Raw genomic sequence first — 16157 nt, forward strand, 5'->3', positions numbered from 1 at the left:
CAACTCAAGACGCAGAGCAGAACAGGATATTAGGACAGAGCAAGCCCTTCCTAAGCACACTTCACGTCCTGGTAGTAAAAGTGTGTAACGAGCAAGCAGTCAATCAAAAAGACAAGTACCATAAAATAGAATCAAAAAAACAAGAAGCAAGAAATGGCAAGCCCAGTGAAATAGGAAGGAGTACTGACAGACTGACAGAGGAAGAAGCATCCAGCAAAACGGGGAGAGAATTTGGAAGGAGTGCAGCAAAAAGCAATTAGACATATATGTGTAGACTCTTCTCTCGAACAAGATCCAAGAAATGTGTAGTGACTCCCTCAGAGGAGAGGAAGTGGGGGGTAGGAGGGAGGCTTACTCTCATACAGGATACTTTTAGTTCTTTAAAAATTTTGTACCATGTGTATGCACTATCTATGTAAAAGCTGATAAAAAAGGGAGGAGACAAAAAGCAAGCTGAGATGTGGACAGCAGGAGCCAGCCAGACAGACAGATAGCAAAAAAGCAGAAAGACAAGGAGAGACTGGGAAAATGGCAAAAAGATTGAGGCAGGCAGACTGTGTGAGGGGCCAGAAAGATAAAAAGAAAAAGAAAGAACTGAAACAGAGGCAAGCAGTGAGAGAAGGCAGGGTAGGGTATATGGCAAGAAGGCAGGTAAGACTTTGGGGCAAGGGGGTCACTGACAGGTCTGCGGTAGCGAGACTATCACCATTGATGGGATGCTGGAATAGGGGAAGCCAAGGGAGAAAATGCTGATAAGCAGACACACTAAAAAGATACAAGCATTAAACAGTGGGACAGCAGCAAGCAAGTAGAGTAGACAGGCAAGAAGACATACATAAAGGGAGGCCAGGAAAAAGCATGAACTAAATAGACATAAAGAAGAGAAGGAACAAGTAGAAGGCAAGATAAGAGGCAAACCAAGACAGGGAACCATGGTAGGGCCTGGAAGGTAGACAAACCAAGAGACGGAGACTAAAAAAGTGATAGAGACAGGCAGGCGGGGAGACAGATGGCTAGAGAGAGAGTGGTGGGCAAACAGCCAGAGAAGCAGACAGACAACCAGAGAGAGAAAGAGGCTGCCAGCCAGTCAGGGAGGAGCAGACAGGCAGGCAGGCAGGCAGACACCATAACAGGAGCAAGCAGGTAGAGGGGCAGGCGGAAACAAGGATAGAAGAAGAAAAATCAAGGGATCAGTAGGGAGAGAAAAGAGAACAGGAGATGCAGGCAGGCAGAGGGGGGTATGGACAAGAGGGAGAATCAGGCAAATTAACAGATCCATATGCAAAGCGCACTCGAGAGAATGACGAATGTTTGTACAGGGATGCACACAGCCACCTTTCGCCCCCCACACCTGCAGCTCATGGCACATGTGGCAGGCAGGCAGGCAGGCAGAGGCGCTCAGCACAGAGGGAGAGGGCGCACCATGATGCGCAGGGCTGCCCACATGCACGTGAGGACACTCTTCCCAGACACACACAGAGAGGCCAGAAAGAGGGGGAGTCGGGCACACATGAAGAAGAGGCACACGCAGTCAGAGCCCGGAAGACAGAAGTAAACAGAAAGACAGAGATGGAAAGTCACTTAGAGGTGACAGAGCCTGAGAGTCAAGGGATGAGAAAGGACAGTCTCGGTAAAAAATAAAGACACACATACACAGACGCCCATGTACAGAAAGAGGGGGATACCCAGATGGACTAGTACACAGGGACCAAGAAGGAGGACATAACAAAATCAAATGGAAGAGGAATAGGAGTTACACTCAGTACAGGAATGATATGGGAGCAGAAACAAGAGAACTCCAAAGTCCAGGTTAAGAAAAAGATGGAAATCAATGCTCAATAAAGAGCATTAGCTGGGGTTGGGGGGTGGCACATCAATAAAGAATATTTAAACCTTGTAAGCAAAAATATGCCCTGTCACTATTACTTTCTGGTTGCTGCCTACCTACCCCTCCTTCTTAAGGTACTCCCAAACCCTGCAGGGGCTGCTTGGTGGCTGGCAGCTATACTCAAGAGACAGAGAAATAACCCAGGAGAGAAATGATTCCACAGGCATGGAATGGGAAGCAAGGAAAAGGTCAAAGTGAGATCAAAAGAATGGGAGGAAACTGTAGTAAGAAAAGGGTGACAAGAACGAAATAGGGTTGAACTGAGCTATTTGCCCTTCTTCCTTTGCTAGCATTGCTCAACTGGCAAGTTTTATTTTATGACTTCTCTGACCAAATCTTTGGATGAGAACGCTACTTTTGGACTCCTTTTCCACCTTCCATCTGATTCCTGATACCACTTTAAAGATAAACATTGGGGTACAGTGGGAAACCATGGGTCAGAAAGTCAGATGAAAATGTGAGTGTAACCCCCTACCTCTTTCTTTTTCTCAGTCCCAGTTACTTTTCTTTTTCATGGTACCTCAGTTTCTTCCACTCTATCAGTGTTGGAGATCATGGAGGAAGGGAAATATACTGAAAGAGGAGAAAAGAGAAAATAATTTCACAATCTTCAGACTTAACTCTTTCCCCTTTATTCTAAAAATCTGTTCTATTTACCCCCTAAATTAATTTCCCACATCAGATGAATTTTATATTCAAGTAATTGGGGGAGGGGAAGGCGAGGTAAAGGAGAAAAGAGTGAGGATAAAATTTACAATCATAAATCACTGAGAAGGCTGGGCAAAGGGGAGAATCAAACATGGACTCCTTTGAAAAAAACTCAATCATCGTATCTATTCATATCTCTCCCCCAAAAGTCACTAGGATTTCTATCACTTTTTTAAAGAAAGAAAAAAAAATCCAGTACCCCTTCTCACTTAAAAGATACATACACAATTAAATGCGTTTTGACTTCAATGAGGTATGTAGAAACAGAGTTATATATAAACATATATTTCATCTTTTTTCTTTTCAATGCCTGAAGGGGAAAAAAAAAACCTTCACATCAAACCACTCCCTTCTGAAGTATTCAGAAAAAAAAAAAAAAAAAAAAGCTTTTCTTTAAGAGAAGGGAGGTGGGGAGGAAGAGACTAGTAAAGAAAAAAAAATTTTTTAATCTAGTTGGACTAGTATCTAACTAGTTAACCTTTAACAATTTATGCTGATGTCAGACTGAGCATGAGTACTGATTAATGCCCCCCCTCAAATATTTTTTTATAAGGGGGGAGTTAGTCACAGCAGCCATTTTTGTTTTATGCAGAAATCCTTCATGCCCCCCCCCAACGCGCACACACACTCACTCACACACACACACACTCAGTACACAAGGAAAATATCTCTATTAATCTGTGCACTAATCAGTTATAAAAAAGGGAGAAATTTGTGGGTTTCTGAGTAGAGGCTAGGAGATGGGGGTGTAACAGGGAGGAGAATGGGGGGGTGAAAAATGAAATATTAAGCCAGCCATTTTGTTTTAAAAGGGGATTTTTCCCCCCTCTCCCTTTCTTCACGGAGGGGGTGGCGGTGCTGCAGGGGGGGTTGTTTTAAAAATAATTTCCAGGCGGCCATCTTAGTGCCTCAGCTCTGAGAAATATTTCTGAGCGCCCCCCTCAGAATTTAAATATATTTAAAGCAACGGAGAGGGGGGTAGAGAGAAGTCGAAAACTTTTATATATATATATATTTTTTAATCCCCTTCTCTTGTTCTCTCGGGAGGAAGGAGAGAAGAAAAAAAAAGTCCTCAATTCTCCCCAAGAAAATTTTTGGGGGTGGTTTGGCCCCCCTCGTCAGACGGCGGCCCCGAGGGGGGGGTTTCGGAGGGGGGTGGCCCGGGGGTTTTGGGGGCTGGGGGAGGCGGTGAGGAGGAGGAGGACGCCGCCGCCGAGGAGGAGGAGGAGGAGGAGGAGGAGGAGGAGGAGGTGGTGGTGGTAGCGGTGGGGGAGGCGGGCGGGCGGTGGGTGGGGGGGTGGTGGGGGGGCCAGAGCCACAGGATGGCTTCCCCTCTGAGGGACGAGGAGGAGGAGGAGGAGGAGATGGTGGTGTCGGAGGAGGAAGAAGAGGAGGAAGAAGAGGGCGACGAGGAGGAGGAGGAGGTGGAGGCGGCCGACGAGGACTACGAGGAGGACGACGACGAGGGAGTACTCGGGCGCGGGCCGGGCCACGACCGGGGCCGCGACCGCCACAGCCCCCCCGGCTGCCACCTCTTCCCGCCACCGCCGCCGCCGCCGCTGCCCCCGCCGCCGCCGCCGCCGCCGCCCCCGCCGCCAGGTAAGCGGCCGCTGACTCCCCCCCCGCCGCCCCCTCCCGCCCCAGACCGAGCCGGAGCCGCGGGCGCGCGAGGCCCGGGCGGGGGCGAGGCACCCACCGCGCGGCCGAGCCGAGGCGAATCCGGGGCGCGGGGCGCCGTCTCGGGCCCGTCGCCCCGCGGCGGTCCGGGCGGGCGGCGGCGGCGGCCGCCGGGCCAGGCCTCCTCCCCTCCCCCGCCGCACCCCTCCCCCGCCGCCGCCGCCGCCGCTGCAGCCGCCCGGGCTGGAGAGCGCTGGGCGCGAGCTGCATGCGCGGACCGGGCCACTCGGTCGCGGCTTTCGGGGGAGGAGGAGGAGGAGATTTTTTTTTTTACCCTCGGCGGGGAGGGGGTAGGCAGGAAACGGCCGAGGCGAAGCCAGGGCCCCCTCCCTGGCCGCGCGAGGGACCGCGGAGACCCTGGCGGCCGGACGGCGGCGTGGGGGAGGGGCGCGTGGGGGAGGGGCGGCCGAGCGGGCGCCCCTGGGGCTTCGGCCCCGGTGGGGTTGGACCGAGGCGAAGTGGGGTTTGCCTGTGAGGAGCGGACCGCGGCCCTCACCCCCCGTCAGGAGTTGGGAAGGCCGGGGGGAGCGGGTGGCCATCGGACCCCCGCCACCTGCGGGGACTTCGGTGCCCGCCAACTCTGGAGAGTGCGGTGGCACGTGGGGGAGGGGTCGGGTGAATGTTTGCGGGCGGCTGACGACTAGGGGCAGGTGGTGGCCACACTCCACGCGGACCACTTCCTGGAATGAGACTGGTTCCTGCCCCCTCTCTCCGGCTCGTACTACGGAGAGCAGTCATTGAAAATTGGGGACAGAGAGGAGAGTGTCTGGAAGACCAGATGCCCCCAACCCCACCCCCTTTATCTCTCCTCTGCTCTGTGCTCTTTTGTGTCAAGTGCGCCCCCCCACCACCACCATGACCCCGTCAGTCTGGGGTGGCCGAGCTGCCCAGCTGTGACTCTCACGTGGCTGCCATTCACTGTCACTCACTCTCCCAATGAAACCACCCACACCCTGACCACGTTGGGGGGCGTGAACTGCCCACCCAGCTGTTCTGCAGCTTGACCGTCACTCAGCACCCCTCCCCGGGGATGACAAGTCACCCGCACTGTCTGGGCAGTCCCGTCCGCGGTGGAGGGGCCTGACCGCTGCCTCGCGTGGGAGGCCCAGCAGTGGTCCCACTCCGGCCACCCTCCAGAGTGTTCAGCTAGTGTTTTTCAGAATAGACTCTAAGTGAGCATCTTTCGGGTGTTCACACCCCCAGGCCTCTTGGTGCGGTGCAGCACAAATGTACCAAACTTCAAAACGTCTAACATCATACTCTTTGTAAAGCTGTCATATTGATCTGTGTGGCTTCAGTGGCAAATGTTCCTGTCTAGTTGAGACAGCCTTCGAGGGACTGTGGGGTGCTTTCTTGGGCCGGGGGAGGCGGGGGTATGTGTATCTAATGGAAACAGGATAAAGTCCAGCTCCCCTCCCATCAGGCTGGTCCAAAAACCGGAAAAGTTTTTTAAAAGTTATCCCAGAGAGCCCACTGATTTTGCAGAAGGGAAAAGGAATAAAGAATTGTGGGTAGGGGATTGCCTGGAAGACAGCAGAGGTGCTAAAAAGAGAGGAAGAAAGGATGTCAGGTTAAGTTAGGGCATTAGCAGCTTTCGCCTATGTGTATTCCGAACTTGGAATGTGGTATTTGGGGGTTTTTGATCCCGGATTTGGGTCTGTGAAGGGGAGGGCATGAAAGAATCTGAGGTCGAGATGGGTCTTTGTGTCAATACTCCCTCCCCCTTTCCCTTTGCTTTCTAAGCATCGTCAAATGTTTTTTTAAATGGTATATTTGAAATGAAAACCCACCTACTCTCTCTCCCTGGGCAATTTTATCTCCCTTTCAGCCCTCCAAGTCAAACGAGTGACCCAGATACACCCTCTCAGATGACTTTCTGAGGTAAAACTTTAGAAAAATATTTTTAGTCTGCCCATTATTTCTGTCTACCTAAATGTGGGCAAAATAACCCTCCTCTGAGGCAATATGTTCAGGCTGCCCTCCCTCGTCCTCCTCTACAAGATGAGTTTATACGTGTTAGAGGTTTCTATTGTTTTTTATTCTGACGGCTTTGATTCTCACCATTTTGTTTTACATTCTTACCCAAGACCAATTTTATCCCTTCCCCCCCTCTCCAGTCTCCGTACATTGTTAAGCGTTTAAAATAATAGCACTCGTGCTGATGGGGGAAGGGAGCAGGAAGCCAAAAACTCATTTCTTCTCCCTCCCCCTTCTGGCAAGTCTAGAGAAATAATATAACATAATATATAGATGTGATTCCTTGGGGGTGGGGGTGGGGAATGGTTGTGGGTGGTGCGGAAAATTCTGGTAGTTTCTTTGCAAAAGGTCTGAAAATACAAACCCACCCCCTGCATGCAATACGCATGTGCAGCAGACCTATTATGGTGGTTCGTTGTGGGGGAGGGAGGGGAATTTGAGAAAAAATAAATATATGTGTGAGAGATTGATGGTGAGATTAGAAGAAGAGAGGGGCGGGCGGGAGGCGAGGCTCGCTGCGAGGCTCCTCCTGCGTCCTCCGGCTCGCCAGGCTCCGCCCACCCTCCTCGCCTCCCTCCTCCCTCGCCGTCTTCCCGAGATCTGAGCCGGGATGTGGGAGAGTCTGGGCTCCAGGCCAGCATTGAGTGGCTGGTGAGACAGAGGTTGGGACTTAGATTTGCTTTCTTGCCCTCCCTTTCCTTTCCTCGCCGTCTACTTTGCCTCTCCGCACCACCGCCGTCTTCCCAAGTTCGGGAACCTCCCGCTGGGGTGGGGAGTGGAGTTAACTGGCTGCGAGGTCCCAGGGCTTGTGTCCCACCCCCCAGCTGGTGGAGACCGAGGCCATTTCCCTGGTCCTTAGCCAGTTGGCCTGCCCTCGCCTCTGCCCTGGCGGCCTCCGTTTCCATGTTCATATTAGCCGCGGTCCCTGGGGTGAGGGAGCGCGGGCTGCTGGGGCATGGCGTCTTACTGACTTCCTATCAGGGTCCCCACTCTGTTTCCACACCTGGGGCTGCCTACAGGCACCTTCCCCGCTCCCACAATCCCCCCCTAGAGTGTCTTCCTGCACAAGAGGGCACAGGATGCTGGAGCTGTGAGAAGTAGCAATGAAGGAAGGAGGTGCCCAGATTCTGAGGCAGTGGAAACCAAGGCCTCCGGTGTTAATTGTGGCTAATTTTCCCTTGGCTGTTGTGGGAAGAAGGATTCTGTGTCCTAGAGCAAGGGGCTGGGCCAGGCCCAGACTTTCCCCTCCTGCACAGCTGCCTCTGCCTGAGCAAGACAGGTCTGGCGGGTTAATCTAGTGCTTGCTGGGGGAGGGAGTCCAAACAGGGCCTCATGTCTGTGTGGCATTGGTGTCTTCCTCCTCACGGAGTTACCTTCTGTCCCCTAAGCCTCCACAGTCCGGAGTTACTTTCTGTCCCCTAAGCCTCCACAGTCCGACAGGGGTCATGGAGAATGGGGAGAGGGGACATCTGGGAAGAACCTGCCCCGTTCTCTCTGACAGAGACATCTGGAGAGAAAGCCAGGGACCTAGCCCTGCTGAAAGCAGGTACAGGCTGTCCTCTGGGTTTGTGCTCATGAGTATGTGATGCTTGTGCATTTGAGAATGCATATGCGGGGTGTGTCTGTGCCCGTGTCTTTGTGTGGGTCTCCCATACTGCTTATATATGAATGGGTTAGGATGTCTGGGACTAAATTTGGAGACAAGGAGTGAGACCAGGGGACAAAGGGCAGGGTCCCTGAGTTCTCAAAGGGAACAGGGAGGAGTATATAGATTTGAAGGCACATTTCCAGTCTCCCTGGGAGGAGGAGGAATGTTTAGGTAATTGTGGAGAGCTTCTTCGATGGGGTTAGGGTGTGACAAAGGAGCTAGACACTATGATCCTGTGGGCAAGAAGTGAACATGCCTGACTGAGGATTTCTTTTCCTCCAGGGCTGTGCTGGGGTGACAAGAGGCTTGGTGATTATTTGAGGAAATATAAATAGAGGCCTCCCTCCCCACAAAAAGGATGTCAGGGCCCCAGGGTGTTGGTGTGAGAACCCAGGTGTCCACCTTTGGCTCTGCCTTCTCAGCATCTGGCTTAGGGAGCTGCCAGCTTGTGTCTCCCCACTCCAAGTGCTGGGGTCAGGCCAGGCCAGCAGCTGGGCATGGCTTCCCCAGTTCCTGGGCAGGATGCCAGCTGGCTAAGTGAGGGGGAAGGCAGGAGGAGCCCTGGCGGCGACTAAAAGGACCTGCCACAGTCAGAGCCCATGGCCTAGAGCCTGGTCCCTTGTTAGTAGGAGGGGAGAGACGGGAGTGGTTTGGCTGCTCTTCCCTTCTGACCCCTGACCTCCCATTCAGAAGCCGAGCATCCCAGAGTACTCGAAACACTCTCTGTTTGCATCCAGCGGAGGGAGGCAAGGTTTGGAAGAGTTAAAGCTGGAGTTCCTAGAGAGCAGCGGGAACTGAGGAGGTGAGGAAGGGAAGGGGCTGCAGGGACTGGGAGCCTAGAGGCTTAGGTTTTCTGGTGCTCTCTGCTCCAAAGATAAGGATGACATTCGGCTGCTGCCTTCAGCACTGGGTGTGAAGAAGAGAAAAAGAGGACCCAAGAAGCAGAAGGAGAACAAGCCAGGAAAACCCCGAAAACGCAAGAAGCTTGTAAGTGTTCAGGACTCCTATCTCTACAGCTAGGCTTGGAGACCCATCCCTAGAGACCTACGTTTTCTCTGGTCTTGATTACTGTGGGGATCCTGAAGTCAGGGAGGCCTGATCCCCTCTACCTGCCCCCACCCCCGCTTGCCAGCCTGTATCTCCCAGGTCTGGGACCCTAACCTCAATCACCCCAGCCTAGTGAAGAGCCCAGTTGTCGACTTGACTCGCCCTGCAGCACAGAGAAGCAGTTGAAAGCACAGGCTCTGGAGGTAGACTGCATGAATTTAGAGCCTAGCAGTCATCTGTCTTCTTGGACAATTTATTTAGGTCTCTGTGCCTCAGTTTCCTCATCTACCAAAAAGTGGATAAAGATAGATTAGTTACTATCACAGGATTGTTGTGAAGATCAAAAGAGACGATAAATGTTATGTGCTAAGAACAGTTCCTGGCACAAGGAAGGCCTGAAGAAATAGTGTTTTTATTTCTTTCCCTTAGGACAGCGAGGAGGAATTTGGCTCCGAGCGAGATGAGTACCGGGAGAAGTCAGAGAGTGGAGGCAGTGAATATGGAACTGGACCAGGTCGGAAACGGAGACGGAAGCACAGAGAAAAAAAGGAGAAGAAGACGAAGCGGCGGAAAAAAGGGGAGGGAGATGGGGGGCAAAAGGTGAGTAGACTTAGGGAGTGAGGGGAGAAATCAGTATTAATGACAGGCATGAGGAGTCGGGGAGGGAGAGCCCTGGGCGAGCAGGGTGCTAAGTGGAGAGGCGGTGGTTTGTGAGGAGTGGGATTGGGCTGGGAGTGGAGCAGGAAGCAGAAAGCCCAGGGAACCTGGTGGGTGGGTAGAGAGGCATGTGGGGGGCCCAGGACTGGACACCTGTGTCACTGAAGCCTGGTCTCTCCCAGCAGGTGGAGCAGAAGTCGTCGGCAACTCTGCTTCTGACCTGGGGCCTGGAGGACGTGGAACATGTGTTCTCTGAGGAGGATTACCACACACTCACCAACTACAAAGCCTTTAGCCAGTTCATGAGGTGCAGTAGGGCTGAGGAGCCCTCTCGAGCAGACACTTTTAATTTGGGGGAGGCTCTGGACCCTTCTGGAATCTGATGAAAGCTGAGAAACTGCCCTCCAGAGAAATGCACTACACATAAAATTCCACATGTCATCTTAGGGAATTCCTGGACTCCTAGGATCCAAGGACTCCAGTCAGCAACCCTTCACTGGGGGGTCACAGTACCACTGCTAGGTTAGAAAACTCTGTGGTGACAGACTGTCAGGAGGACTGATGGCCCTCCTTGGTCTGACAGTTCCAGTTTGCCCTGCCTGACTTCTCTCTAGACTGGAGCGGGGAGGTGGTATCCGTGTTGCCCAGTTTCCTTTGCTCGGTTATCAAGTCCTCCGTCCCCTCGTTAGACACCAGTAATAACGGAGGATGCATTGCTGACAGTGGGACCTGAGCTTCAGCGGCTCCCTCGGTAGCGTACAGAACAGTAGAGATGCCTTTTGGGGGGCAGGCACTTTAACAGAGCCATTCAACGCTCTGGAGGCAGCCTGCTGAGGTTCAGGTCCCGGTGTCATGCTGGGCAGCTCACTTCTTTGATCTTCAGTTTCTGCATCTGTAAAATAGGCACATAATACGTACCTCATGGGATGATGGATGGAAAGCTCAGCACACTCAGTGCCTGGCCCCCAGTGGTGTTCAGTCCCTGGTAGCTGTCCTTAGTCCCGTTGTCTCACCGCTTCACTACTAAAGACAGTGCTTCTGTCAGCACGGGGGTCACCCACGTCCTCACAAGAGCTTAACACCCCACCGCAGAGCAGAACCAGTGTGGCCCATCAGACTCCACCCGATGGGACCCTTCATCAGGGCCCATGGAACTCTTTAGAAAAGCACAGAGAATCATAGCAACTCCTAGTAGTATTGTGAGGACGAAATAGGATATTATGTGTGTGGAAGTGTTTTAGGAACTGTAAGGTAGTTGTCCAAAGAAGAGCTTACTTATTAATCTCATATTTTTTTATCCTTTTTAATCTGCATTTAAATTTTATTTTGCCTTTTTTTTCTTCTTCATACTTTTTTCTTGTTTTTTAAACGTTTTTTTCCTTCTTAAACTTTTTATTTCTTTATTTCAAAATTGATGTTATTCTTCATAGGACATATTTTCACCACCTAGGGGTCCTAGCTGGTACATAGACTTACTTGGTGAGGGGAAATAACAGTGTTCCCAGACCATCTGTGAAGGGTCCGAGTGTCTTGCTTATATATTTTCAGGCCCCTGATTGCCAAGAAGAATCCTAAGATCCCAATGTCCAAGATGATGACCATCCTTGGGGCCAAGTGGAGAGAGTTCAGCGCCAACAACCCCTTCAAGGGGTCGGCAGCTGCTGTGGCGGCAGCGGCGGCAGCGGCGGCTGCAGCTGTAGCTGAGCAGGTGTCAGCTGCCGTCTCATCGGCCACCCCCATAGCACCTTCCGGACCCCCCGCCCTTCCACCACCCCCTGCTGCTGATATCCAGCCCCCACCCATCCGAAGAGCCAAAACCAAAGAGGGCAAAGGTAAGAAACCCTCTAGTTGGAACAACTGTCACCCCACCCTCTAAACTGCATGTTCTCAAATTATAGTCCAGAACGCTTGTCTTCTGGGCCCTGATCGTTGTAGACGAAATGCTGTCCAGGAAGGGGTCTCAGTGAGACCATAGCCCACAGAGAGGTCCAGAAACCCTATGGCCTCCATTGTTCCTGGCTGTCATGATCTTGGCTTTTTCCTCTGTCACCCCACTCCTCACTCAGGTCCAGGCCACAAGAGGCGGAGTAAGAGTCCCCGAGTGCCTGATGGACGCAAGAAGCTTCGGGGAAAGAAGATGGCACCACTCAAAATCAAACTAGGGCTGCTGGGTAGCAAGAGGAAGAAGGGAGGCTCGGTGAGTGGCCCCTCCCTGTCCAGTATACTTCTTGGATGTGGTCAGGGGCTGGGGGTCCAGACACAAGGGTCCATGAGGGCAGCTGGAGCGGGAGCCCAAGGCTTGGGGAGGGGAGTGGAATCCATTTGGCCTCTCTGACAGCCACGGGGGCTATGGGCAGTATGTTTTCCAGAGTGACGAGGGCCCTGAACCAGAGGCTGAGGAGTCAGACCTGGACAGTGGCAGTGTCCACAGTGCCTCAGGCCGCCCTGATGGCCCTGTCCGCACCAAGAAACTAAAGAGAGGCCGGCCAGGAAGGAAGAAGAAGAAGGGTAAGCGGTGTCAGCTGTGTGCAGTCCTGTCACTCAGCCTTCCTTTCATTCCTTCGTTGTCTTTCTTATTTGTAGTTTTGACCTCTTTATTGAACCCTTTTCTCTTTCTCTCCCCTCCCGCATTCTGCTCTCCTTCTCTCTCTCTGTTCCCTTTGCCTCCACTGGGGTGTATGACAGTCCTGGGCTGTCCTGCAGTGGCCGGGGAGGAGGAGGTTGATGGCTACGAGACGGATCACCAGGATTACTGTGAGGTGTGCCAGCAGGGTGGGGAAATTATTCTGTGTGACACCTGCCCTCGTGCCTACCACCTCGTCTGCCTTGATCCTGAGCTTGACCGGGCTCCTGAGGGCAAATGGAGCTGCCCCCACTGTGTGAGTACTGGTGCCACCTCTTACGGCCCTCAGGGACCCACCCATCTCTTTCCTCCTTGCTTTCTCTTGTCCTCTCCCTACCTCCAGATGCCTGGGCTTCTCAGTAACAGATGTTTAAGTGCCCAAGATCCTAGTTTGATCCTCTCCCCCATCCCTTTGCCCCCAAAATTAGCATTTTGGGGAGCTGAGGTGTCCTGTTCCTTTGTTCCCAGCTGTCTTCTCTGCACTTCGAGGACCCGGCTGTCCTGCTTTGGCTCTGTCTCACTCCTTACCCTCTTTCTTGTGTCTGTGTCTGTCCTTGGCCTCCCAGGAGAAGGAGGGGGTACAGTGGGAGGCCAAGGAGGAGGAGGAAGACTATGAAGAGGAGGGGGAAGAGGAGGGGGAGAAGGAGGAAGAGGACGACCACATGGAGTACTGCCGTGTGTGCAAGGATGGCGGGGAGCTCCTGTGCTGTGACGCCTGCATCTCCTCCTACCACATTCACTGTCTGAACCCCCCGCTGCCTGACATCCCCAACGGCGAGTGGCTGTGTCCCCGATGCACAGTGAGTGTGCCCATCTCTCAGGGTTTATTGTCAGCCCCGACTCCTTCTCCATCTCCGGGGCCCAAAGGTCCGGCTCTTTCTCTCTCTCCTCTCCCCCACACCTAGCCTTTGATCCCCCTGTGGGACCCCCATCCTCCTACTCTAATGATGGGCTCTTCCTGCCTCTTTCTTTCCTCTTTGTGTGCGTCCATCCTGAAGTGTCCCGTGCTGAAAGGCCGTGTGCAGAAGATCCTGCACTGGCGGTGGGGGGAGCCCCCCGTGGCAGTGCCAGCCCCCCAGCAGGCAGACGGGAATCCGGATGCCCCACCTGCACGTCCTCTTCAAGGCAGATCGGAGAGAGAGTTCTTTGTCAAGTGGGTAGGACTGTCCTACTGGCACTGCTCCTGGGCCAAGGAGCTTCAGGTACAAGGGCCTCTCCTTCCCCGCCTCCTGGGACCCCATTCACTGCCATTCTGTCTCTTGGCCCGCTGTTCTCTCGTCTTCCGTCCCCTCTGCTTTCCCTCACATTAGGCCTCTGGCCGCCCACACCCTACCAGCTCCCTTAGTTTCCACACTTGGTTCTCTTGGACTCCAGTTCTCTTTCCCTCAGTCTCCGTTACATTCCTCCCCTTAGGTATAACGTAGGCTTTCCTTAGCCTGCCTTAACTCCATCTCTTTCTTTATTTGTCTTAACCCTGTTACACCGATAGCCCCAATCTTAACAACCCTGTTCCCTTCCTCCTTTTGCTCATTACCTCCCCACCCAGGTCCTGTCTCTGACTCTGTTCTCTGGCATGTTATTCGTTCTCCTGCTTTGGCTTTAACTCACTATGTCCCTCATCCCACCTCTTTCGTTGCTTGCTTTCCCATGCCATTCCCCCTGCCGGCCTCTGCCCTGTCTCCTTTTGTCCTCTCGGGGTGTTGGGACTATCTGTTCCCTCCTCCTCTGTGCCCCATCAGCTGGAAATTTTCCACTTGGTAATGTACCGAAACTACCAACGGAAGAATGACATGGACGAGCCCCCACCCCTCGACTACGGCTCTGGTGAGGATGATGGGAAGAGCGACAAACGCAAGGTGAAGGACCCGCACTATGCCGAGATGGAGGAGAAGTACTATCGTTTCGGCATCAAGCCGGAGTGGATGACCGTCCACCGGATCATCAACCACAGGTGAGTCCTTGGTCCTTGGTCCGTGCGAAGGCCTACCTGGGTTTTGCCACTATTCTTGTTGCGCTGTGGCTCCATGTTAGTATTTGTTGATTAACCAGATAATTGATCTAACTGGATAATTCCCACTGCAGCCCCAGCCCTTCTGGCTTTGTTTCCTCTGTGGAGATGGGAGGAACCAGGTGGAAAGTCCAGCCCAGCACTGACTGCTTTGTCCTTGCTGCCTCTAACTTCTAACAGCTTAAGAAATGACACACGAGTCTGGGGATCTGGTTGTGAAAAAAGCAAAACATGAAACACATGGTTCATACAGACCAGTGTTTCTAGTACTTTTTCTTCACAGTACTTATTACTAACTAATGTTACATTGTCTTTTTATTTTTCTATTTCATCACTGCCTCCCTCAATAGAATGTGAGCTCCACGGGAATAGGTCACTTGTCTGCTTAGTTCTGCTCAGTCACCCGTGCCTGGGACAGTGCCTGGCATGTAGTGGATGCTTAGTAAATACTGATTGGATGAACAAACGATGTTGAAGCCAGGGATGTTTTGTGATCGTTGATTTTTAGGAAGCCGTCCTGAAAAAGTTAGGGTAGTACTTCAGCCATTCCAAACTGCCTTTCTGAGGGCCACCATTGAGGATTAGGTGACAAATTCTCCATGTTTGCTGATAATTGTGTTTATTATGACTTTTTCTACTTGTGACACATATTACTTTTCTCCTCCTGCTCCTTCTCCTGGCTTCTCTCCCCACAGTGTGGATAAGAAGGGAAATTACCACTATCTAGTGAAATGGAGGGACTTGCCTTATGACCAGTCCACATGGGAGGAAGATGAAATGAACATCCCTGAATATGAAGACCATAAACAAAGCTACTGGAGACACCGGTGAGGGAGCCAGGTCGTGGGTTAGAGGGAGTCTGAGGACAGAGGCATGAAAGCTAAACCTCCAGCATTAAATGAGATGCAGTAGCGACAGACCCAATCTAGAATTTAGGGCAGTGGGAGCCTGAGCTGGGTTGTTTGTGGTGGGGTCGGGAAAGAGGCGGTGTGAGGAACAGAAAGAAGATCTAGCCTGAGTAATGGGGATGAGGATGCTGAGGAGTGGGGAGGGTTGGCTTTAGAGCTGAAATCCAAGGGGTGAGGGTAAAGAACCTGGGAGAGAGGAAATGTGAGAAAATCTCGGTTATGGAAAGTGGGAGCTAGGTCTGGAGTGGGTTCAGAAGGACGGGGTGGGTCCAAGGACCAGGTCTCACTCAGACCCACTGTTTTCCCAGAGAACTAATTATGGGGGAGGACCCCGCCCAGCCCCGCAAGTATAAGAAGAAGAAGAAGGAGCTGCAGGGTGATGGGCCTCCCAGCTCTCCTACTAATGATGTAAGCCCTCTCACTCGGCCCGCCTCCCATTTCTGGAGCCATGGTGATTGAAGATTTCCTGGGGGCTTCTGACAGAACTTCCCAGAGTTTCAACAACTTCTTTGAACAGTAGCTCTTCCTTCAGCGTCCAGCTTTGCCCCAAGAGTGCTAGGAATTTTGGCACGGGAGTGAGAGCTGCTAGGGGTAGCAGCACACAGGGCTCTTCTACCAGTTTCCTTCCCCACAGTGCTGCCGGGTACTGTTTTAAGGAATGAGGGGGAGGCACTGCAGACTCAGGCTTTCATAAGCTCAGGCCATAGGAGAGGGACTTGTAATCCCATTTGATATCAGTGCCGGGGAGAGGGGAGGAGGAGGCCAAGACCGGAGGAGCAGCTGATGGTTCCCCTGAGCCTTCTGACTCCTCGATTCTACAGCCCACAGTGAAATACGAGACTCAGCCACGGTTCATCACGGCCACTGGAGGCACGCTGCACATGTATCAGCTGGAGGGGTTGAACTGGCTACGCTTCTCGTGGGCCCAGGGCACTGACACCATTCTGGCTGACGAGATGGGACTGGGCAAGACCATACAAACCATCGTCTTCCTCTACTCACTGTATAAGGAGGTG

General features: G+C 52.7%; 2 protein-coding genes across 17 annotated transcripts in view; one reads left to right on the forward strand and one right to left on the reverse strand.

Moving 5' to 3' along the window:
- NAA38 (N-alpha-acetyltransferase 38, NatC auxiliary subunit) overlaps positions 1-4841 on the reverse strand; it is a 24573-nt gene extending 19732 nt beyond the window's left edge. For 4 of the 6 annotated variants that reach the window (XM_081220587.1, XM_081220584.1, XM_081220585.1 and 1 more), the window contains exons 1-2: positions 4293-4841; positions 2364-2461 (exon numbers count right to left, since the gene is read on the reverse strand). In XM_081220587.1, coding sequence (XP_081076713.1) covers positions 2400-2461; positions 4293-4812 — 582 coding nt within the window. In that variant the 5' untranslated portion in view covers positions 4813-4841 and the 3' untranslated portion in view covers positions 2364-2399. The remainder of the gene's footprint in view (positions 1-2363; positions 2462-4292) is intronic. The other 2 variants (XM_081220589.1, XM_081220588.1) reach the window with 1 other exon arrangement.
- The window catches only part of CHD3 (chromodomain helicase DNA binding protein 3), a gene marked incomplete at its 5' end in the record, with an annotated part of 25164 nt that continues 12925 nt past the window's right edge, over positions 3919-16157 (forward strand). For 7 of the 11 annotated variants that reach the window (XM_081220569.1, XM_081220575.1, XM_081220572.1 and 4 more), the window contains 14 exons: positions 3919-4195; positions 8773-8885; positions 9375-9545; positions 9785-9909; positions 11151-11434; positions 11669-11799; positions 11960-12110; positions 12288-12481; positions 12792-13025; positions 13224-13427; positions 13965-14176; positions 14929-15060; positions 15450-15549; positions 15963-16154. In XM_081220569.1, coding sequence (XP_081076695.1) covers positions 3919-4195; positions 8773-8885; positions 9375-9545; positions 9785-9909; positions 11151-11434; positions 11669-11799; positions 11960-12110; positions 12288-12481; positions 12792-13025; positions 13224-13427; positions 13965-14176; positions 14929-15060; positions 15450-15549; positions 15963-16154 — 2520 coding nt within the window. Of the gene's footprint in view, positions 4196-7622; positions 7797-8772; positions 8886-9374; positions 9546-9784; positions 9910-11150; positions 11435-11668; positions 11800-11959; positions 12111-12287; positions 12482-12791; positions 13026-13223; positions 13428-13964; positions 14177-14928; positions 15061-15449; positions 15550-15962; positions 16155-16157 lie in introns of those variants that run through there. The other 4 variants (XM_081220573.1, XM_081220571.1, XM_081220574.1 and 1 more) reach the window with 3 other exon arrangements.

Source organism: Mesoplodon bidens, assembly GCF_964165515.1.
Source record: "Mesoplodon bidens genome assembly, chromosome: 19".
Taxonomy (NCBI): domain Eukaryota; kingdom Metazoa; phylum Chordata; class Mammalia; order Artiodactyla; family Ziphiidae; genus Mesoplodon; species Mesoplodon bidens.